Source organism: Panicum hallii, chromosome 8 (assembly GCF_002211085.1).
Source record: "Panicum hallii strain FIL2 chromosome 8, PHallii_v3.1, whole genome shotgun sequence".
NCBI lineage: Eukaryota > Viridiplantae > Streptophyta > Magnoliopsida > Poales > Poaceae > Panicum > Panicum hallii.
Window position 1 is genome coordinate 2,393,350 of NC_038049.1, and position 23,521 is coordinate 2,416,870.

The 23,521-nt window shown below is 50.8% G+C and overlaps 3 protein-coding genes across 4 annotated transcripts; 1 reads left to right on the plus strand and 2 right to left on the minus strand.

Annotated features, from left to right (window-relative positions):
* Nucleotides 1-1,426: 1,426 nt before the first annotated feature.
* LOC112901952 lies at nucleotides 1,427-4,111 on the minus strand. 2 transcript variants are annotated; one of them, XM_025970831.1, is made up of 7 exons: nucleotides 3,974-4,111; nucleotides 3,622-3,731; nucleotides 3,485-3,526; nucleotides 2,688-2,854; nucleotides 2,437-2,613; nucleotides 2,068-2,232; nucleotides 1,427-1,915 (listed from the first exon to the last, which is right to left on the minus strand). In XM_025970831.1, exons 3-7 carry the CDS (start codon nucleotides 3,519-3,521, stop codon nucleotides 1,778-1,780), a joined length of 684 nt encoding a protein of 227 aa, XP_025826616.1. In that variant the 5' UTR covers nucleotides 3,522-3,526; nucleotides 3,622-3,731; nucleotides 3,974-4,111; the 3' UTR covers nucleotides 1,427-1,777. The 2 variants fall into 2 exon arrangements, with proteins under 2 accessions (XP_025826616.1, XP_025826615.1); XM_025970830.1 differs by having other exon boundaries at nucleotides 1,427-2,232.
* Nucleotides 4,112-4,455: 344 nt separating this feature from the next.
* Nucleotides 4,456-5,690, minus strand: LOC112901951 (vegetative cell wall protein gp1-like). The gene has a single exon (XM_025970829.1). The coding sequence runs from the start codon at nucleotides 5,680-5,682 to the stop codon at nucleotides 4,705-4,707; it is 978 nt and encodes a 325-aa protein (XP_025826614.1). The 5' UTR covers nucleotides 5,683-5,690; the 3' UTR covers nucleotides 4,456-4,704.
* Nucleotides 5,691-7,073: 1,383 nt separating this feature from the next.
* LOC112902800 (probable serine/threonine-protein kinase WNK6) lies at nucleotides 7,074-9,826 on the plus strand. Its single transcript, XM_025971980.1, has 7 exons — nucleotides 7,074-7,327; nucleotides 7,546-7,583; nucleotides 7,814-8,044; nucleotides 8,324-8,544; nucleotides 8,625-8,782; nucleotides 8,893-9,259; nucleotides 9,357-9,826. The coding sequence occupies exons 1-7, from the start codon at nucleotides 7,220-7,222 to the stop codon at nucleotides 9,581-9,583; spliced, it is 1,350 nt and encodes a 449-aa protein (XP_025827765.1). The 5' UTR covers nucleotides 7,074-7,219; the 3' UTR covers nucleotides 9,584-9,826.
* The last annotated feature ends 13,695 nt before the right edge of the window (nucleotides 9,827-23,521 follow it).

Genomic DNA, 23,521 nt, shown 5'->3' on the forward strand with positions numbered 1-23,521 from the left:
TGCCAGCAGGGGCGGGCGGCCGGTTGTGCTGCCCATGCACTGCCGGCATAGGGAGGGCGGCCAGGTGCTGGAGCGGCCGGATGTGGCGGGCGGTCGTGCGGCCCTGCGGCAGCCCTGACGCTGATGATAGGGGGCGAGCGCCTGGGTGCCCTGGTGGCTGGACGTGGCTAGCGGCCGTGCGGCCCCTACGGCACCGGCGAGGGGCAGGCAGCCTGGTGCAGCTGGCTGCTGTGCGGCGGCCAGGGGGATCGGTGAGGAGGGTGGCTACCATGCGACGGCGGGGGTGATCGGGGAGGAGGCAGGAGGGCAGACCAGGAGGGAGCTGGTGTGTACATGGGTCTAATTTTATTTTGGCCAGAATATTGGGCTATAGCTTCAGCTCGTTTTAGCTCGCGAGCTGCTCGCGAGCCAGCTCGAGTTGGCTCGTTCCGAGCTAAATACTGAGCTCGGCTCCGTAATATTCCTAACAAGCCGAGTCGAGCGAGCTAAAGAGCTACGAATTTTTCATCCAGCCTTAGGAGACAACATTTTTTAATACTGGTGCTCACTTGAATAAAAAAAATACTGGTGCTCAGGGTGTATTTATCCATCCAGTGCCGGTCAAAAGATCTAAATCTTGCTGGATACGGGACTAAAAAACACTAGGACTTTTGCGGTGACAATGGCATGTGTGGCACACAATTGACCAGAGGTTTAACCATGACGTGCAGCTGGGGTTTTTGGCCGGTCAAATACTGTGACCTTCCGATTGACTTGGTCATCAGCCAGACAGCCAGTTAAGTAGACACCTAGGACTGGCAAGCCCGTCGTGGCCATCGCCGGCCGTGTTGTCTTCACCGCAGCCACCCGCCGCCGCCGTCCCCAGCGTGTGCCGCCGCTACTAGCGCCCTGCTCCCGCCGTCCCGCGCACATGACCGCCCGCACTTCACGCGCGGTGGCCATCAGACCGCAGCGCGGACACCGGCCGGGCGGCAGGAGCAGAAAACTGACTCGCTTCCCGCCAGCCGTCGCTGACATCAAGCAAGCTGCAGCTCGGCTTTTATTTCCGTCATCCATTGCAGACATCAAGCTAGCTAGCTGCTGCCCAAACCCAACATCGGATCACTGACCTTGAAGATCCCACCCTGTCGAGCTGAATTTGTCACTCCATTCGCTACAGCACAAAGCAAGCGCACCGTGCACCAGTCCTCAAGCCATTGAGAAGCAAGGGCATAATTGTCTTTTTCACGTCACTGTTAAGGGACATACAAACAAAATCAGCCTCGCTGAGTAAAACATGATGATAGTTCAAGAGAAATCAAAAAATAGATACCATCTTTCAGAGTTACCGTTGATTTAAATAATATAATGGTCGGACAACTTGAGAGTTAAGGACAAGAAGAAAAGGGACGGTGCCCTCACCCGGCACGACGGGTGGCGGCGCAGTCCCAACACTTTCAATCAAATATTTTCTTAGACATACCAAACAATGGTTGCTGAAAGAATGACATGGAAGTAGTACTCCCCTACTGAGCACGGCAACACAACGTTCACAAATTACAGGACAGGGGCATAGATAGACACGGAACAGGGCTAGTCTGATCTCAGGCGCCACAGTCAAAAGTCCTAAACCAAAACAAAGTTTTGTCCTAACTTTGACCATTAAATACCCTGTGTGGGCCTAGCAGCTCCGTGCGGAGCCTAAGTGTGCTCTCCTCTGGGAAGGTCACTTGACTGCTCATTGCTTGTTCGGCTTCATATGCTTCTCTAGCCTCTATCACGCAGTTCGCAAACACTCTCAGCTTCGTATACCTAGGACTGCGAGCCCAAACCATCTGATCGAAGACTGTCGAGCAAGACACCTTACATATTCTGTCTTCAAATTTTGGTGCATCTTTCCACAACTGAACTGAACACACACCTCTTTTGAGAAAATCTGAAGAGAAAACACACACAACACATATTGTCAGCTACCCAAATGACAGTTTTTGTCAAATGCAGAGCAACAAGCTCAGAACACATGTGCAAGATATTATTGTTTGCCTCTCTGGGATCGCCAGGTTTAAGTTGTTGATAAGGGCAGCATACCATCATGAGTGCGGTTGCAATCTTCATTGAACTCCAACCTTGAGGGTTAATGCCAGATATCTCCTCAAGGTGCTTAGCAGCACCATGTAAGGATTTAGAATGTTTGTCCACACAATAATCACAATTGTACACCACGCATGCCGCCTCAATGCTACACTCATTAACCTGGATACAACAAGCATTTCTACGTCACTAATAGAGAAGAAACACGAACAACAATATTTTGTGTACAAATATTGCATCAAAATAATTTGGTCAATGAAAATCGAGCTAAATTGCACCAAAAATGTAACAGTACATGGCAGAAAGAAGTAAAGCTTATGCTCTCCATGTCAAGATATGGAAAAGGAGGTGTTGTAGTGAGCTCACCATCTCTGGTTTGACATCAAAGCCATAACCATCTAGGACCATTTTCATTCCTTTGCTCATCTGGAGGCGATCCTCCTTAGCCAGCTCCAATTCTTCACCAGGCACTAAATGATGCATGCAATTCTTCAGGCCCCACATCAACTCCAGCACACAATCATCAAACAAACAAGATATTCCCTGAAAAAACCCGCAGAAAAATTGATGCTCAAAATGGTTCCCAGACATAAGGAAACAAGGGAGCTAACACTGACCAGGTGTTGTTCAATGATTTTTTTATACTTAAGACTTCCAACAGCTAGTTTCTGATCAGGTTCGATGTGTTTCTGGATCATCTTAGCAAGCTGTTCGTTAACCCCAGTATCAATATTAATAGCACTGGCTTTGTCCTCAAAAGTTCGGAATTCCATCAGCCAAACAGCTGATAACAAAATGAACAAGGATAAGAATGTTAGGGGAAACAAAACAATCAGTCAAACATCATGCCATGCATCTCCATCAATACTACAGGGGGATAATCAGTGGGTGCATATGCGTCAATTTGTAAAGAGATATAGCTTGCTCAAGTCCTCAACATTGCAGAGTAAATCAGAATTATTTCACGCGCTTACAATGCAATGTATTTTGAATACAGATAATAGCTGTGTTCTTTGGTAGTGGTACCATTACCATGTCAGGGCTCAATCTGTTAATCATCCCTAGCTAGCAGTTACCAATCCAAAACGGGCACATGCCAATACACCATAGATATAAATCACCAATCGCTCTTTGAGATGTCTCTTTGCACCTACGGTGACCCTTTAGGGATACAGTTTTTGGACATCACACTTGCATCACAGTAATGCTTTACAACCTTTATGGAGAGAAAAAAATATATTTGTGGTCTGATAAATCAGTAAGGAACTAATGAGCAAATGATTTCATATTTCCTCATTTGTTGTGAAGAAAAATAAATGCAGCAAACATGAATATTGTAAGCTCACTACTCAGTCTAAATTGACTACAAGCAACATAAAAGATAATAATCAGAAAGAAAGGAAGGGGTCCAGACTTGTTTTGCCACATAATCCTTGGTGAAAAGAACCCATATATCCTGCAGGACAAGGAGAATAGAGAAGAAAAATTAGATAAATAATAGCAAGCATATGGGTAACACAAAAGAAAAGAGACTGTAATATCAAAAGCTACCTCAATGGCACGTGGTTCGAGGAGTTTAACCCCATCATAACCGAAAATCGCAAAGCCAGAGGGAGTCTAAAAAAGAACCAATATCACTCAACCATTCCCCAACTGGACACCTGAAAACAAAATTGAAGCATATTCAGGCAAGCAGAAATACTAAGAAAAACCCTAGTTGTCCCCACGGAGCGCTTAGTCTGTGGATCAGATGCTCAAGGCCCTCGTCGACTTGATAGTTCATACCCAATCCCCGAACCCAAGTAGGCCTAGGGTGTATGTTCTTACAATCGTACTCCAGTTTCCCCTACGGCCTCGATGGGGTTGAGAGCGGAGGATGGCAGTGGGGCGGTTTAACTCTCACCTAGTCCGCCGAAGAATTCTCGTTTCTGCGCCTCGGTCAATTCACTCTCGAGCTCCTCTTCCTCGTCGTCGTCCTCGTCCTCGTCCTCATGCGCCTGCGACTGCGCCATCTCCTTGCCCAGCGCCCGGGCCACCGTCTCCTCCTCCCGCGCCACCGGCTCCCCCTCCTTCCCCAGCGCAAGCGAGGGCAAGGTCTCCGCCTGCCCCTCCTCCCCGCCGCTCGCCGTCGAGGGCAAGTTCGCCGCCTTCTCCTTATCATCCTTACCCCGCGCCATCCTGGAGAGGGGCAAGGTCTAGATCTAGAATGCGAGAGGGTGGGGAGAGGATTTTTTTTTTGGGCCGCCCGGGGAAGTTGTTTGTTATCGGACCCGTCTGGTGAGTAGTTGCAGGTCTAATCGTGTAGGAGATTGGTAGGTTCTCGTGTTCTTCAACGGAAATTCGCGGCAAAACACAAGTGATTGAGCCAGCGTAATTCGCCACAACAACGTCGAATCTGTCGCGTGATTTTATTCGTACAATCATGAATGACTCCTGAGTCTTGGAGCCGCCTGACCAAATCAACACCGATCGTCTCTCACAAATTACCCCACCGATCGATCGATCGATCGATCGATCTCTCCTCCTACTGAAAAACAAATTCATTACTGTATCAACCAACTCCTCTTGTGTTATCTGGAGTTGTTGCAGCTAGCGATCATCGAAGCTTGGAGGCCAAAAGCGCGCGCACGCGCATCAGTTCTTGGGGTCCTGCTGCACCGCCGTCGCTGGGACGACGCCGCCGGTGCCGTGCAAGGACGGCGGGGCGGGCGTCCACGGGTTGCCCGGGTGCGGCCACGGCCACGCCGGGAGCGGCGGCCACTGGCCGCCCGGGCCGGGGTGCGGCCACGCCGGGACCGGCGGCGGGTGGAACGGGAACGGGGGCAGCGGCGGCCACTTGCCGCCCGGGCCGGGGTGCGGCCACTCCGGGAACGGCGGCGGGTGGAACGGGAACGGAGGCAGCGGCGGCCACGGGTTGCTCCCCGGGTTGTGCGGCCACGGCCACGCGGGGAGCGGGGGCGGGTGGGACGGGAACGGCGGCAGCGGCGGCCACTGCCCCGTGCCCGGCGGGCGCGGCCACGGGAACGGCCACGGCGGACTCTGGCCGTGCGGGCCGTCGGGCGCCGGCGCGGCCGGTGGCTCCCCGCCGTACGGCGGCTCCGCGGGTGGCGCGGGCGGCGGGACGTCCGGCTCCGGGGGAGGGGCGTGGTGGCCGTGGTGCTTGGGCGGCGCCTTCGGACTGTGCTTCTTCGACTTGGGTGACGGCGCCTTGTCGTGGTCGCCGTGCTTGCTCTTCCGCCCGTGCTGGCTGTGGTGGGCCGTCAACGGCGGCGGCGCGGCGGCGACGTGGGCTGGCTCCGGCGGTTGCAGCACCGGGGCTGTATCTGCAGCCGGCGGCTCTAGCACCGCCAGCGACGGAGAGACGGCGGCAGGGGCCGACGACTCCGGCGTCGGCACCGGCGGGATTGCATCCACAGCCGGCGGCTGTAGCACCGCCGCCGCCGGGGCGGCGGCTTGGCTGCCTTCCGGTGCGTGGGCGAAGGAGGAGGTGACCAGCAACGATCTCGACGATGCCACGCAGCACGGCGAGAGCAACACGATGGTGAGCACCACCACGTATGACACCCTGATGCGTCGTGCTTCCGCATGCGTGGAAGCTGTTCTTGGTGCCATGCTGGCAGATCACTTGGGCTCGCATTGTCCATGGCGTGGTCATGCTTATATAAGCTGCAATTGGTGAGCAGTGTTCTTGGGTTGGTAGTGGAAAATGAAACTATTCACGTGTGGAATTTTGAGCTTCAACTGAGTTTGGTATTAGAACATTTTGTGGTGATCGCCTCCCTTTTTTACCTGCTCAGTGCTGGGTTCAAATGTTTTACATTGGTAATGGGTTGTTGGTGTGCCCATGATTTCCATGAAGGTGACATGCATTATCTGAAGGTTTAGGCAGGGAGTCATGTATTCACTGCTCATGGTGGTGGATCTCCATGATCTCACTTTACCAATGCTGTCTTGCGGCCAGAAGGAAATGTTCTGCTGTTCAATGGCGGCCACATAGTGTGGCCATGATAGCCATAGCAAAGCAAGTGTGCCCTGATTCTTTTTTTCTCGCGTGGTTGCATTGCTCTTGACCCCTTGTGCGAGGTACTGTTAGCAATCAGCAGGTAGCAGTGGAAGAATTTGAGCAGAGAAGAGAATTTTCTTTTTATCAGAGAAGGGAGAAATTGGGGATTGGCAGAGCAGATGAATGCTTACATTACAGTAGAGACTGGGCCCATTCGGGACCTGATATATTCACACTGGGCCTTCGCGCTTGTTCACTTCTCCGCAGCCCATTCAGCCCATCATGATTGATCTTGCTCTGAACATCTTCAGGCACTTCTACATTTTGAATTCTCCCTTAAAAAAACATTTTGAATTCTGATCAGCAACCGAAGGAGAGAGAGATTGGGGAGGATTGCATTGCACCGAGGAAAAAACGACCAGAGATTCCAAGGGTTCGAAATTTACAAGATGGCAGTACGCAAATTCAGAACACACGTGGTGTACTCGTGTCAGGTGCGATTCACACCCGTACGAGACCGACGACATTTTTCATAAAATACTTCCCCGTTCTCGAATATATATTGTTTAGGATAAGGAAATTAGTTCATTTTGAACTAATTCGCTTGTTCTAAACGACATATATTTGAGAACGGAGGCGGTATATGTTGCGGAAACATTGTTGTGTACTCAGCTTCTTGGCGCAATGTTTGCCCAAACTAACATGAGCCAGATGAAATGAAAACATGGGAAATTATTCGATGCTCGCCGCACCTGAATCCGGTTCTCGTAAAAATCCGTATCTGAGTGTTAAAGGAATCATTTTGCCTATCAGATTGATACGTATACGGTATTCCATATCTGAATCTGTATTTTGTGAAACTCTTATCTGAAAATTGGGTGTGCCATCCGACGCCGTCCCGTAACCAAGTGCCACCAGGCGGCCGGGCCCACCTGCAGCCTCACGTGGCCCCGCTCCTAAACACCCGCCGGCGCTGCGCCCCCGGAGGCTGGGACTTGTGGGAAGCGTTTCAGAGTTGAGGCTCCTCGTGCTGCAGCTCGATCAGCTAGGGCCTGTCGATCCACCGCCCGCTCGGAATCCCAGCTCGCGAGGAGGGTTGCAGGAAGCGGAAGCGGGAGAGGAGGAGAAGGAGCGCGTGGCGGCGCGATGGCTCCCGATCCGGAGGCGGCGGGCGGCGGGCAGGCGGAGCCGCCCGACGAGGAGGAGGACGACCCCGACGTCGACGAGGTCGACCCCACCGGCCGCTACCTCCGGGTACGTGCGTGTTCCGCCGCCCGCCGCCGCGGCCTCTCGCGTTCGCTGCGCGCTAATGTCGTTTCGCCTCTTCGGGTTGGGTTCATCGTCGATTAACGGGGGGACTGACTGATCTATGTTCTTGTTCTTGATTAAATCCTGCTGTCGCGAATTCGTCTGAAAGACAGTTCTTCCTAGTTCCAATCTGACCTCTGTGGTTTCGTGCGTGCATTGTGCAGTACAAGGAGATCGTGGGGTCAGGTGCCTTCAAGACAGTGTATCTCTCGATCTTCTCTCATCAGCTGTTTACTAGCAGTAATAATTCAGTCGCAGATGACAGTAACTGATCTCCCCAATTCAGAGGCATATTCGTAAACTCGAGCAGCCACATAATTCAGGCCTTGAATATATACTTGCTTCATTAAGAACACTCGCTTCATTAGTTCAAACAGAAAAATAAAGATAGTTGTTTGGTGTTGTTGCATCACGTGATCGATTTGGTGGCAGCTACAAAGGCTTCGACGCGGTGGACGGCATCGAGGTGGCGTGGGCGAAAGTGGAGATAACCAGCCGGATCATGGGATCCCCGAAGGAGCTGCAGCGGCTCAAGACGGAGATCCAGCTGCTGCGGTCTCTCCAGCACAAGCACATCCTCAAGCTCTACGCCTCGTGGGTCGACAACAAGAAGAGGACCGTCAACATCATCACTGAGCTCTTCACCTCCGGCAACTTGAGGCAGTACGTATTTATATATATGCTTTTCTTTTGCTACATGCAGAATAATGCTCAGTTAATTACCAATGTACATACAAAATTTAATATAAATAAGATTTTTTCTTTCAAATATAATATTTGAGCATGTTCATGATACTTCAATATTCAGATTTAGAATACTAAATGAAATATGTCGTTTCACATAAAGTTGGTTCTTTTGGCCTTCCATTCAGAAGAGAAACAGCTGTGCAGAAGTAGTTAGCTTCCCCATCCCCTTTATGATCTATGTTATGTTGTGGTTAGGTACCGTAGGAAGCACAAAAAAGTTGACATCAAGGCAATGAGGCGATGGGCGAAACAGATATTGACAGGGCTAGCTTATCTGCACGATCAGAAGCCACCAATCATACACAGGGACTTGAAGTGTGACAACATTTTCATCAATGGGAACCATGGAAAAGTAAAGATTGGGGACTTTGGTTTGGCAATGGTCATGCAGCAGAGGAAGACACAGAGTATACAAGGTAGAGTTTATCTACAGGCCACACTGCCAGATATTTCTCATGCAAACCTGATATGTGTATACGTTTACCCTGTAATGCAGGTACCTTAGAATTCATGGCACCGGAGCTCTTTGGTGAAAACTACAACGAGTTGGTGGATATATACTCTTTTGGGATGTGTATGCTTGAAATGGTGACTGGTGAGTGCCCTTACAGTGAATGTCAGGGCTTTGTTCAGATATACAAGAAGATTTCTGAAGTAAGTGACCTATCACCTATAAAGTACCTACCTTCTTCAAGATTTTTCAAGAAAATACCAAATAGACATTTTTATTTTATATGAATGGAGCTATAATTGTACAATTGTAGGGTATAAAACCAATTGCTCTCTCCAAGATCAAAGATGAAGAAGTAAGAAGTTTCATAGAGAGTTGTCTGGGTTCAGCAGCTGACAGATTACCCGCGAGTGAGCTCTTGAAGAGCCCTTTTATCCTTAAAGATGACATCATCAATGATAAAACCTTTAATCCAGCACAAGAACCGATAGCATTTCCACAAAATTTGGATCTAGATCTCGATGCCACACCAATTTTCGTTTCTCTGTTATCCAATGGAATTGCCTGTGATGGGAAGGAGTCTATCAGCCTGGTGCTTCGGAGGGGTGTTTTTGTGCTGGAAGGAGATATGAGCATCAAGGACCCCGTCAAGTTGTTACTAAGAATTCCTGTCCCCAATGGTAATTGTTAAACATCAAAAGTTCATCTTTGGGTTGGAGACATTTCCATTTGTATGAGTACTGACTCTGCATATTGAATTTCTTTTTTTAATTACAGGTAAGTGTAAGAACATTGAGTTCGCATTTGACCTGGAGAAGGACACGAGTCTTTCAGTGGCTACTGAGATGGTCGAAGAGCTTGAACTGCCTTCTTGGAGCATGCATGGTGTGGCCAAGCTGATCGATGCATTCTTGCTCAAGACGGTTCGCGGCTGGAGGCCTTGCGTTCAGGTCGGCCAGATGATTCAGGCAATTCACAACACTGCACCAGCAGATGGAATGTGAATCCGACTCTCTTGGTACTTTTCAAATCCGGCGTAATGCAATGTTTGGATCGAGTCGTCGTGGTTCAATACTCATGGTCATCCATTCCGCCCCTCTTGTGCATGCTCAAATCGCAATGCCATGAACGGTGTTGCTAAGCATATCTTTTTTTATTTGATGATGGCGAAAGTTTGTGCATGCAAGATTACTAATTTCTCTAGATTAGTTGTTGTAGTATTTCATATTATTTTTGGAGTCTTTTATTCATTGGAAAGAGGATAGTTCAAAAACTGATGATACATCAGACTCCCGCCATTTTCTTTCCTATGTGACTTCGCTTCTTTTTCGGTGGCAAAGATGCTGCCGATGTTGCACTCTAGGCATGCATGGTATGGTTAGGGGTGGTAAAGTATTTTTTTTTTGACTTAGATAATCTAAGAGTCAGGCTCTAATCTTATACAATTTTAAGCTAAAAATATACAAGGGTCAAGTTAGATGGTGAAGAGACCGCTAAAGTCATGATCCGGTACCACCCCCTAGATATGGTGGCCCTGACCTCAACATCTATGGAGATGGCCTAGCTATATCAAATGTTCTTGGTGGTGTCACAACGAGGGCTTCGGCCTTCAGGTGTTATCAACAGTAATAAAATAGCCATGAAAATAAATAGAGGCCCACACTAAATTATAGGTGGGGCGGGCTAGTGACAAAGTTACAAAGAGCATGTACAAAGTAGAGGATTTCAGAGAGAATTTTTCTGATACATCTTCCTATATTTGAAATTTGTGTCAAATATCGGATTTGGTTGCTTCTTGCTCCGCAACGTACAACAGAGAGCCCACATGCACTGGGTGGTTCTCAATTAGAGGAATACCAACATGATATTACACATTAGAGGTATTGTCTCTACGTACTAATGTAATGATATTTATTTATAGCAGCCTTGGATGTATCATCATGATCCTATGCATTGGACAGCCTTCACCATGGTGCCAAACTGGGTATGCACATAGGAGAAAAAATTGGCCAAAGCGGAGAAGGTGTCAGATTTCACTCGTAGGGGAAAGGTCCACGAATAGTGAGAGCAGCCATCTAGGACAAGCAAATAGTATTTAAAACCAGAAACACTAGGGACTAGGGATTGGCGATGTCCACAAAGATCAAAAATACTAGTAGCACGAGAGTTTGATGACTGAAAAGGCAAACGAGTGTGGCGTCCTAGTTGACAAGCATGGCATTGGGAGCTAGGTGCTTTATTACAGAAGGGAATGATCAACGCGACTTTGGCTAAGACCTCATGACCAGGATGACCAAGACGGAGATGCCATAGCCAAGGAGCAGAAGCGGCTGCAAGGGCGTGGGCCGTTGGAAGTTGTAGAGGGTACAACGGGCCGGAGCTATTGCACCTAACGATCACCTTCTGAGACTGCTAGATTCTTCGCAAAACAACCAGCGGGGTCCTTCGCAAAACAACCAGCGGGGTCAAATTCAACAGAGCAATTGTTATTAGAGGTAAATTGGCGTACGGAAATAAGATTCTTAATAAGTCTTGGAGAAACAAGAACGTTATTAAGAGACAAATGGCCAGGAAGGGCTAGCGCCAGTAGCAGTGACAGGAAGCAACGAACCATCACCGGCAACAATTGATGAAGGAAAAGGGTACCGCGGAGGTAAAACATGTGAAAGAGTGGAAGAGTTTGAGGCCATGTGAGATGTAGCACCTGAATCAAAATACCAATCGGCTTGCTGAGGTTACTGAAGCGACATAGTGCTGAAGGTCGACGCGAGGGACTGCTGATCCCAGCATGACGGAAAGCCGGTTAAGGGGTTCTGAAACCCAGGGGGCGCCTACTGATGAGGTGCCGGAGCGGTGCCGTAGTAGGGCTGAGGCGCCGGGGTGCCATACAGCTGATGCTGCACGGGCTGAAGAGCCTGCTGCTGCGCCTTGAGGGCCAGTTGCTGGGCGATCAGGGCCTGCTGGTTGGGCGGCGGCGCCGGGGTCCTGGCGCGCCAGCAGGAGCAGGTGGAGCTGCCGGAGGTCTTCAGCCGGGCCACATGTTGATGGTGCCCGTCCAAGGATTGTAGAAGGAAGGCCACTGCGCAGGAACCCCTTGGTTGGGTGCCGAAGGGGGACGGCTGCCGGACCGGCCGCCGCCTGCAGGGGTCTGAGAGCTGCTGCCGCCTTTGTTAGAGCCTTTGCCGCGCTTGCCGCGGCCGCCTTTCCCGAAGGAGCTCGAGCTGCCGGAGCCGCCGCCGCCGCCACCTCCCCCGTTGCCCTTGCTACCCCCTGAGCCAGAACTGGACCGGCCAGAGGAGCGCTGGAAGGGAGGTGCAGAAGGGTGCTGGGAGGATGTCGATGTAACATACCGTGTTAACCCTTAGGGGGATTTGTTTAACAAAAATCACGAATTTCAAAAAATTTTGTGTATGATCATAATTGGAGTTGGTAGAGGTATTTTGTCGGACTTGGATTTTTGAAATTGTTTGACTCCATTGTGTGGGATTTGAATTTGAAGAGTATGCTCAAATTCAAATCCAAAATTTCCCTCTCTATTCCCCTCGTGGACCGCCAGCCCACACAGCCCCGGCCCAGTCCACCATCTCTCCCTCTCCTTTTCTTTTTCCCCACGCGCGAACCGGCCCAGCACCGCAGCCCAGCCCGGCCCCGCGAACCATCACGACGCCCCCTTCCGCTCGCCCGGGGCAGCTGACGGGCGGACCCCACCCGTCAGCTTTCCCCTTCCTCTCGCCCGCGCCTCTCCCGGCTCACCTCGCCCGCGTCGCCGCTCGCCCCGCCTCGCGACAAGGCGCCGTAACCGCCGCTCCCCCTGCCGCCGCACCTTTTTCCCTTTTCCCCTCCGCCGCGGCCCCCGCACCCTCGCGTCAGCCGCCAGCCCGCACGCCGCTCCGCTCCGCGACAACCCGGCGCAACCACCCGCCCGCGCGCGCCCCTTTTCCTCCCCGCGCCTCGGCCACCCGCGCTGCCGAGCCCTAACCCGCGCTACAGCCGCTCGATGGCCGCCGCGTGGCCGTGGCACGGACGCCGGGCATCACCGCCCTCGGCGCCCGAGCCCGTGCCACAAACCCTAGGGCCGCCTCCCTTAAGAACCCGCCGGTCGATGCCCCAAAACCCTAGCCGCCCGAGCCTTGCTCTTTTCCACCGCCGCCGCATCCGAGAGTGGAGAGGAGGAGAAGGAGGAGAGGAGCCCGAGGACGACGCCACCGACACCGCCCGGAGCCGCGCAAGGAGGAGGACGACGCCGCACCGGAGCTCCACCAGGCCGGCGCCCCGATCGACTACATCACCGACCTAGTGCTGCACGGCCTGCTTCGCCTCGTCCCGGCACCGATCCTCCGCCGCACCGACCGATTTCTTCCTCAGCCCCGACGGTGAGCGTCGCCGCCGCCCCTTTTCCCCATCCTATGCTGCCGGCAATGCCGAAGAGCCTTCTGTAGCAAGCCTTAGGGACCCCCCACTCCCTTTCCGGCCGCTGTGCCGCCTTCTTTGTGCAGGGACCCGTCGCGCCGCAATTCCTTCCCGCTACCGCCATCGCCCCTCGCCGCCGCGTCGTGCCGCGGACCCGGGTCGCCGGTGCTCCGCGCACGGCACGGCCACGCCGCGGCTCTGGAATACCAGAACCCGCGTGCGTGCGTGCGCACCCTTGCCGCGGGCACAAGCCGTGCTGCCGCCCTCCTGCCTGGCCCTCGCCGTGCCTTGGTCCAGCCTCGCCGTGCACGCCCACCCCGCGACGCGACCGCGACGTCGCGTTCGCGTCGCGGCCATGTCACTGGGGCATTCCCCCGAGCACCCTCCGGGAGCTCGCACCGCACGCGCCCTCGGGCGCCACACACACGCACACACGCACCTGCACCGCTGCACCAGATCCGGGCCGCCACACCGGATCCCGCGGACGCTGACGCCTGGGCCCGTCCTGTCAGAGAAGAGAAGGGAGCGACGCCGCCGGCCCGCGAGGAGGAGAAGGCGAAGAGCCAGCCCAGCCAGAGGAGAAGAGGAGGAGGGAAAGAGGGCCCAGCCCAGGAAGGAGAGGAAGCCGGCCCGCGGAGGGATCCGAGCCGAGTCAGCCGCACGCCCAGTCAGCCCACCTGCCGAGCCGGCCTGCTGAGCCGCAGGCCGAGCTGAGTCACGAGCCGAGCCGTGCCTTCTTGGGCCAACCAAGCCGGCCCAACCCCTTTTTGAGCCCAATGCAAGCACCGAGCCCTTTTCTTTTTGCCTTTCCCCGGCCTGACCGTGGGGCCCGTCTGTCAGCCTCGTGCCGAGGCTGACCAGTGGGCCCCTTGACCGCTGACCCCGCTTTGACCGTTGACCGCTGACCCCGCTTTGACCGTTGACCGTTGACCGGTCAACGTTGACCGGTCAACGATGACGTCAGCAGGGCCCACTGCTGACGTCATCACCCGGGACCCCCTCTGCTGATGTCATGCTGACGTCAGCATGCCACGTGGCACACCCTGGTGCTGCCACGTGTCCCTGTTTTCAGGCCTTCTTTTCTGAAAATCTTTTATTAATTTCAGAAATAGGTTTTTCCTTAGAAAATTCATAATAAATTATCCGGACCTCCGAAAATTATGAAACCAGTTTCATAATTCTTCTAAAATCATGAACCATCTGTTAGAATAGGTATTGTGGTGATTTGGATCTTTTTGCAACCTTTTTGTGCACTTTTGCACTTTGGTCCCTACTCTTACTCGTATTTACGAATAGGACCCGTCCGCGAGGAGCTGACCGACGACCAGGACTACCCGGAGGCTCAGGAAGACTTCGAGGAGACGCCAGGTTCACGCCCATCTACGAATTGAACTCCTATTAGACATTTGCTTGTAGATATGCTATTGCTGTATGTGTATATATATATATATATCGAGATAAACCTGCATGGCCTCTTTACGATCCATACTCCTTGTCAACCCATCTTGAATTGTTTATTATATGATATGCCTTGTAAATCCTTGAAAGTGTATGTGTGGGATATGGATGGATAGTCTTGGCGTGTGTGAAGGGGTTCCCATCAGGAGTTGGTGATTAGGGCTTAGCCGGGAATGGGCGACCCAACTCGATCGTGGATCGAGGGCCTAGGGTGTGTATCTTGGTACATCCTACGGAGTACCTGTGGCGGGTACAGTTTTGGTTATGTGTTTGAGGTGTTTGAGGCACCCGTTAAGGGTGCAGTTGCGGACCACCGTGGTGGATACGCATGTGACGAAGATGCCCGCTCCGGCAGATAAGGACCGGGTGAGAGTAACCATGACTTGTGGGACTTTGTAAGCGTGCACACCACTTACCCATTATGAGGGTGGGCCCGGTCCGGACTTAGCAAGCGCGGTACCAAGCCGGTAGGAGGATCGAGTATCGGTGCAGGGGAAGGAGGTGCTGACCTCACGTTCCCCGAGACGCATGGGAGGCTTCACAGTCCCGGGGCGACCTCTCGCGGGAGGATGCGCCCAAGACCCGGGAAAGCCGGATGGTGCCGTGGCTCCTATTTCCGTTTCGTAGACCGGTGTTTCGTATACTAGTCGGCTGATCTTCGGTTAGTGTCGATTCGAGTGGGTCCAGGTGTACAACCCCTGCAGGGTGAAAACTATACGTATAGCCGCGTCCTCGGTTATGGACATCCCTACTCCTCTGTTGCTCTTATTAGTTAGTGTTACTCATGATCTCTACCTCCCTCTAGAATATTGTCCTGCCAGGGGGCAGTTGAGATGCGAGGAGAGGGAGTCCTCGCATCGACTTGGTGGTGTTGGAAGGTGTGTGTGACCGGGAGTCCGGAATGCCGGAAGAGCCCGAGTCGGAACAGAAAGGAGATGTGTATTCTTATATATGTATATTGCATGCATAGGAAAACCCCCAGCTTTACCCTTGAACTTTGTTATATCCATAGTATAGACCAATAAAGCTTGCATACGGATGGTGACGTGAACCTATCCCATTCCTTGGGGATAGCCTGGTACGATGCAGGATCCGACCCGGAATTCGACCCCAACGACGACGGATGGTACGACTGAGGCCCGAGCTACGCTCAAGTCACCTGTGGAGGTGGATCCCGAAGATGGAGGACGGCCGAAGACCTAGCTACCGCTATGCGCCTTCTGCTTGTTCGATTTAGCCGAGAGGCTTGTAATAAATTCCGTACTACAGATCCTCTGAATTTATGTAATAATTAAACCCGTGATTGACCTCTTAATGAGTATGACTGTGATATTATGCCTGAAATGAGTTCTGTATGTGATAGCGCTTGATCCAGGGACTATCACGACGATACAGGGAGTCGGATTCCTCGATACGGGAATCCGGTTCATTTCAGTCGAGGTCCCGGTGAGGATATCAGTTAGCCTCACTAATCGTAATTAGTTTCGGGTAAGAGAGAAAGAGCAATTAGAAGGAGGTGAGAAACATTACCCGAGAGAGAACTTGCAAAACAAGAACGCAAAGAAAGACCCAAACCCTTCGGGGTGCAAGAACACCCGCACCCGAGCCCAAAACCCTAACCCTGTGCTAACCCTAACCCTCGCTCAATCCCCAAACGAGCAAGAAAGAAGTAGGAGGAAGAACCCTACCTTATCACCAGGAGCTCCATGCTCCACGGGCAAGCCACGCCGAGGCTCAGCAGCCCCGGCGATCCTCCGTCGTCACCGGACAGACGCATCCCGAGCCATCCCGAGCTCGTGGATCTCCACCGCGCCGTTGTGCGTGGGCCAGCGAGCCACCCCGAGCCCACTCGACGGCGGCGCGCTCACGTCTAGGCGAGCGCGCTCGCCGGCGAGGAGGCCCGCGGCGGCGCCGTCGCCTCGGTCGCCGTCGCGGCTGAGGGGGAGAGAAGGTGGAGCGGCTGAGGAGGAGAGAAGAGAGTGGCTAGGGTTTTCCAGGGAGATGCGGGCGATCGGGGGTTTTGACCCGCCGAAGTCGACGCGCGACCGTCGATCTTGATCGGACGGTCGCGGTCGATCCGAGGGGCGCGGGCCTCTTTAGGCCCAGGCGGGACGCCACTTTCCCGGCCCAGGCCCAGGTTGCGGCCTGGTGCGCGGGTAGGCGCCGCGCGCGCGCGTTGGCCGCGCTGGGCCGGGCCGTGCAGGGCCGTTTTGGGCCGAATTTTGGGCTGGTTTGGGCGGGTGCACAGTAAGACCTTGTTATTTTCTCAGAAACTCTTTTAACCACTTAATGCATGATTTAATCTCTATTTTAATTTCACCAACGTGATAATTTCTATAGAGAGAAAGAAGTAAGAATGTTTCTGAAATTTAGAACTATTTATTTTTTCCGCTGCCAATTTAATTAAGTTATATCCTTTAATTATTTTAGACCCAACGAGATATTATAATTAAAGGAGTCAGTTTCCAGTTTTTTCTTCAGTTATAATATTGTTATTTTCTGACCAACGTTGATAATAGCAATATTACAATTTTTCAAGTCAGTTTCATGCATTTGCTCTAATTCTGCCCAACGGTGGTTTAGAATTAATGCAGCTAGTTAATTGTATATCTTAATATTGACCAACGTTAAATTGAGATATGCAATTATTATTTTATAAAAGCAGTTCTCACCCTTCTTGATTTAAATTTCAGGATCTAATGCCATGACCTTCATTAATGCTATACCGCCGTTGGATGGTTCCAACTACGGGATGTGGGCACAGAAGCTAGAAGTGGCTCTCGCATTGTCAGATATCGATTTCGCCATCACCTCACCGTTTCCCGTTTGTCCTGAGGAACTGGTGAGGGACCCGGAAGAGACCTCTGCCGCTTGGCAGGCTCGTCAGAGAGAACATGCAAGTGTTCAAATGAAATTTGATCTTGAGAAAGCAAAATGGATCTCTTCCAACAGAAAGTGTTTGATGGTGATCAAGAGCTCCATCATAGATAGTATCAGGGGAGCAATCCCAGATTGCGCCACCGCAGTCGAGTACTTAAAGAAAGTTGAGAGTCAATTTGTTGGCCCCTCAAAAGCGTATGCACAAACTCTGATTCAGAGGTTAGTCAATGATAAGTACACTGGCGGTGGTGTGAGAGAGCACATACTGAAAATGAGCAATATGTCATCTAAGCTAAAACCTATGGACATGGAGCTTCCTCATGCTTTTGTTGTCCATTTGGTTCTGGCTTCTCTGCCGAAAGAGTTTGAGACGTTTGTTGTTAACTACAACATCAGCCCAGAGACATGGGACTTAGAGAAGCTCATTGCGATGTGTGTGCAAGAAGAGGAAAGACTCAAAGCCTCGCATGGTGACACGCTCAACTATGTTAGGCACAACAAAAGAAACAACTCTTCAGATAAAAACACGAGGCCACAAGGGAAACCTCAGTTCAAACGAGGTTTCACTTCTTCTTCTTCTTCTTCGACTCACCCGGGGAAGATTGCCAAGAAAGATCAACCACATACTGAAAAGGATCAATGCATGTGGTGTCACAAGATGGGACACTACAAGAAAGATTGCCCAGATTTTCTACGGCATTTAATTAAGAAAGGTGAGGATGTTATCACATTTATCGATGAGACCCTGTACGTAAGTTATTCTAAATCTACTTGGTGGATTGACTCAGGTGCAACTGTTCATGTTGCTAATTCTTTGCAGGGTATAAGTACAAAGACGATGCTACAAAGAGGGGATAGATGGCTGAAAGTCGCCAATGGAGTTAGAGCCGACGTTGAAGCAGTTTGTCAACTCACGTTAGAATTAGAGAACGGCTTTAAACTCCAGTTACATAATGTTCTTTATGTACCCTCTTTGTCTAGAAATTTAATTTCAGTATCATGTTTGGCAGATGATGGTTATAAGTGCCATTTTGACAAAGAACAATGTGAGATTTTATTTGAAAGTCAGTGTGTTGGTCTTGCCATCCGACAAGACAAACTTTATATGTTGCCTATGCATGAGACTGTAAATTCTGTTAGCAATACCACGAGTATTGAACGCACGTCTAACGACGCAAGTTATAAGCGCAAACGATGCGACAACGAAAATTCAGCGAAATTATGGCACTGTCGTTTAGGCCATATTTCGAGGGGGAGAATTGAGAGATTAATTAAAGAAAATATTCTTCATCCGTTAGATTTTTCAAATGAAGAATATTGCATCGATTGCGTTAAAGGAAAGTACGTTAAGAAAATCAAGAAAGGAGCTAAACGCAGTTCAGGGGTTTTGGAGATAGTGCACACAGGTATCTGTGGTCCATTTCCCATAAAGTCCATGGACGGTTATGATTCGTTCATAACGTTTACGGATGACTATTCGCGTTATGGATACATTTATCCAATCAAAGAAAGATCAGAAGCGTTAGATAAATTTAAGATTTTTAAGGCTGAAGTAGAGAATCAGCAAAATCTTAAAATAAAAATAGTAAGATCTGATCGTGGAGGTGAGTACTACGGTCGTCACACCCCGTATGGCCAAGTTCCTGGACCTTTTGCAAGGTTTCTACAGGAAAATGGAATAGTAGCCCAGTATTCTACACCGGGCGAGCCTCAGCAAAATGGAGTCGCTGAAAGACGTAACCGTACCTTAATGGATATGGTGAGAAGTATGCTAAGCTACTCCACGTTACCGATTAATTTGTGGATGGAGGCGTTAAAAACCGCTATTCATATTCTTAATCGCGTACCGAGTAAGTCGGTGCCTAAAACACCGTATGAGTTGTGGACAGGGAGAAAACCCACACTAAATTATTTACATGTGTGGGGCTGTCCAGCTGAGGCGAAAGTATTTAATCCAAATATCGGAAAGTTAGACCCTAAGACAGTAAGTTGCCATTTTATTGGCTATCCAGAAAAGTCGAAAGGTTATCGTTTCTACTGTCCTAACTGATATACAAAGTTTGTAGAAACGAGACACGCTGTCTTTTTGGTGGATCAGATGATGAGGGGGAGCACGGTAGCTCGGAAAATTGATCTTGAGGAGAAGCGGGTTTTCGTACCTACTCCGATGATCCAAAATCCATTTTTCGTGTTGCCTGTTGCTGCTTCACCTACGGTGTCAGCACCTGTTGCTAGTTTTTCACCAGTTGCTGCGTCACCTACGGTGCCAGCACCTGCTGTTAGTTCTCCAGCTGCGGCGACGAGTCAGAACCAGGAACCTGTCCTTCAGGATCCGACAGAACCGATAGCCGCACATCAGGGGGAGCAACAACAGCCCCAAGTGGAAGAAGTGCCGATAGCTGAGGCACCGAGAAGATCTCAAAGAACAAGAAAGCCCGCTATTTCGAGTGATTATCAAATCTATAATAGCGAGGAAATTCAGATGGAGGGTGACCCCACTTCGTTTGAAGAAGCCATGAGAAGCGTTCATTCGTCTGAGTGGTTGGAAGCCATGAAAGACGAAATGAAATCGATGAGTACCAACGATGTTTGGGATCTAGAAGAAATTCCTAAAGGAGCCAAAACAGTAGGCTGTAAATGGGTCTACAAGACAAAATGTGACTCCAAAGGGAATATAGAAAGATATAAAGCGCGACTTGTGGCGAAAGGTTTCACACAGAGAGAAGGGATTGACTATAATGAAACATTTTCTCCTGTTTCATGCAAGGATTCCTTCAGGGTTATAATGGCGTTAGTGGCACATTATAATTTAGAATTACATCAGATGGATGTAAAGACGGCGTTCCTCAACGGGGATCTTTATGAGAACGTTTACACGGCACAGCCGAAAGGTTTTGTCGTGGAAGGAAAAGAAAAGATGGGATGTCGTCTAAAGAAATCCATTTATGGATTAAAGCAAGCCTCCAGACAGTGGTATTTGAAATTCGATGAAACCGTAAGAAAGTTTGGTTTCAAAGAAAATGAGGAGGACAACTGCATTTATGCAAAATTTAAGAATGAAAAATTCGTTTTCCTTATTCTATATGTGGATGATATTCTGCTTGCTAGCAGCGATATTGATCTGCTATTAGAGACAAAGAAATTCTTGTCCTCAAAGTTCGATATGAAAGATTTAGGTGAAGCCTCGTTCGTTTTAGGAATTGAGATTCACCGAGATAGAAACAAGGGGGTTTTAGGATTATCGCAGAAAGCATACCTAGAAAAGGTACTAAAGAAGTACGGTATGCATGCGAGTAAGCCAACTCCTGCTCCTATAGTCAAGGGCGATAGTTATGGGAAATTTCAGTGTCCTAGAAATCAGTACGAAATCGATCAGATGAAAGCGGTACCATATGCTTCAGCTGTCGGAAGCCTACAGTATGCTCAAGTATGTACGTGCCCCGACTTAGCTTTTGTCACCGGGATACTTGGCAGATTCCAAAGCAATCCAGGGATAGAACACTGGAAAATGGTTAAGAAAGCCTTGCGTTATGTGCAAGGAACGAAAGACCTCATGCTAACATAGAGGAGATCTGAATCTCTAGTGATAGAGGGTTATTCAGACTCAGACTTTGCGGGAGACAAGGATGATAGAAAATCCACGTCAGGCTATGTGTTTACTCTCGAAGGTGGAGCTATATCGTGGAAAAGCTCCAAACAGACAGTAACTGCATCATCTACGATGTATGCAGAATTTATAGCTTGTTACGAGACATCGGGGCAGGTTAAATGGCTAAAGAAATTTATACCCGGATTAAGAGTGGTTGACAGCATAGAAAAACCACTGAAGATGTACTGCGACAATGAGCCTGCAGTATTTTACGCTCACAACAACAAGTCGAGTGGAGCTGCCAAACACATCGATATAAAGTTTTATGTTGTTAAAGAGCAAATCCAGGATCATACAATCAGTCTTGAGTATTTGAGCACAAAAAAAATATTAGCGGATCCGCTCACAAAAGGCTTACCGCCCAATGTGTTCAGAGAACACCTAGCCGGCATGGGTTTACGGGAAAGCCTATGATTCCTGGACAGTAAGGGCCCAAGAGTACGGTTCTGTTTCAAACAGAAAAGTGTGTTGTGGCTGTTAATCCGGCGGTAATAACTGTTGAGACGAGGCATGCTCGATGCACTGATCTGAATGAAATCGGACGTAAGAAGTGAGTAAGTAAGTTGAGATCAAAGGGGAGAATATTAGTTTGATCTCAATCCGGATCGGTTCAACGACCGATCCGGAATTGGTTACGCGCCCCGATCGGGGGCGCACCGCCAACCCAATGGCGGGTGGGCCCCCGTCGCGCAGCGCCACAATAAAAGAAAGGTGGGGGCCGGGGCACGGACGACGAAGTTCGCCGTTTGCCTACGAACCCACCTAAAACCCTAATTGATCCGATCCCAAAGGGTGGGCGCTGAAGCGACGGGAAGCACCATCGCCGCCGCCTCTGCACCCACACCGGCTCCTCTGCATCATCACCGCCGGCACTGCTCGACCTCACCGCCGCTCGTCCGCTCTCGTCCACGACTCCGATCGGCTTCCTCCTCGACGTAATGGCCAACAACAGCGAAGCCGGGGCTTCGACCGGTGGTACGGATCTAATCCGCCTTCCCCTATCTCTCTGTCTCTTTCACGATTTGCCCTAAGCTCTATTCTGTTTAGATAATTACCGAGCTAATTGACGATTAGTGGATCCAAAGGACCCTATCAGGGGGTAGTCGCCTGATTCGCCAAATTGATCTTCTCGAGGATGAGGTCGTCGCACACTTCCAGGAAGGAGGGAAACGGGCGACCCCGGCGAAGGTGACGGCCGATGGAAGCGAACTTCTCGTTGAGGCCGCGGAGTACGTTGAGGATGAGCGTACGGTCGGTGACAGCCTCGCCAAGATCGGCTAAGTCGTCGGCCATACACTTGAAGCTCTTGCAGTAGTCCGTGATGGAGAGATCGCCCTGTACGAACGTCATGAAGCGGGCGTCGAGGTGAAGGGCGCGCACCTCCCTGTTCCCAAGGAACTGGGCCTCAATGGCCAGCCAGGTGGAGCGAGCAGTGGCGCTCTGGGCACTCCTGGCCATGACGATGTCGACGAGGTCGCTGGAGAGGGTGCCATGGAGCTAGGACCGGAAGACACAGTCCATGCGCTCCCAGTCCGGAGAGGTGTGCGCGGGGGCATCCTGAAGTACATGATCCTCGAGCGAGTACTTGCCGAGGGTGAGAAGAAATTACTCACGCCATTTGGAGTAGCTGCCGGAGTTGACGTCGAGGACGATGAGGACAAGGCTCCGGATGCTCTGCACGGCGACGGCCTCATGGAGAAGCAGGGCGCCCTGAAGATCGCCGCCACCGTCGCCGGCCAGGAAAGGGGCGGTGGCGATGGTACTGTGGACGTTGTCGTCGTCGTCGAGGGCGGCGGCCGCAGCCTTGCGCTCGCAGGCGGCGCGATTTAGGGCATCACGCGCGCGGGCGGCCGCGGCATCACGCTCCTGGGAGGCGGCCGCGGCCTCCTTCTCGGCCCTTGGTGAGATTTATAGAATATACCAATCAAGTAATAGCCTGCCTATCCTAACCAACCGGTGGCGCCTAGGGCCGGCCACAACCCAGGCGTGACATACGCCCTGGGCCCTAGTCCTCACGCACACACACATTTGCATGTCTAACAGGAACAGTTCATTCGGGAGCTGGAAAATGAAGGTGCGCTGCTGTTTTCTCTGAACCTGGTGGGCCTGTAAGGCTTGACAATCACGAATCCATCTCAGCATAGAGTTTGTTGATGCCAGGACTAAAGTGGATGGTCCTTAACCCTGTAGGATGTATCGACCTAAAACTGAAATGTTAGTGTGCATTTATCATCATGCATTGTGCACAGTATAACTAAAAAACTATGTATCTGTATGTAGTTTGCCTGTTTTTATAGCTCGATCTGCATGATCTATGCGTTCGTTGTAGATATTTTTTCTGCTTCAGATTCAGATATTTTTGGGGATGTAAAGGTTTGTATGCAATGGTTGCAACCTCTGGAATCTCTAGCACATTTAGCTATCAAATGACCTGAATGTGAAGCCTGGCAGTCATTTGCTGCTATTACAAGCATTTGAGATGTATGTTCATGCACCGACAGATTCATCGCCTGCCCAAAACAAATTATTCAGATTGAAAAGTTAA

Bases quoted from the DNA above. Each gene is read 5' to 3' on its own strand.
- LOC112901952 (XM_025970830.1), bottom strand. From the start codon at position 3,521: ATGGGTTCTTTTCACCAAGGATTATGTGGCAAAACAA. The intron at 2,614-2,687 runs GTCAGTGTTAGC...GGGTTTTTTCAG, and splicing joins AAATCATTGAACAACACCTG to GGAATATCTTGTTTGTTTGA. The intron at 2,233-2,436 runs GTGAGCTCACTA...TGTTGTATCCAG, and splicing joins TTGATGTCAAACCAGAGATG to GTTAATGAGTGTAGCATTGA.
- LOC112901951 (XM_025970829.1), bottom strand. From the start codon at position 5,682: ATGGCACCAAGAACAGCTTCCACGCATGCGGAAGCACGACGCATCAGG.
- LOC112902800 (XM_025971980.1), top strand. From the start codon at position 7,220: ATGGCTCCCGATCCGGAGGCGGCGGGCGGCGGGCAGGCGGAGCCGCCC. The intron at 8,545-8,624 runs GTAGAGTTTATC...CCTGTAATGCAG, and splicing joins GAAGACACAGAGTATACAAG to GTACCTTAGAATTCATGGCA. The intron at 8,783-8,892 runs GTAAGTGACCTA...GTACAATTGTAG, and splicing joins TATACAAGAAGATTTCTGAA to GGTATAAAACCAATTGCTCT.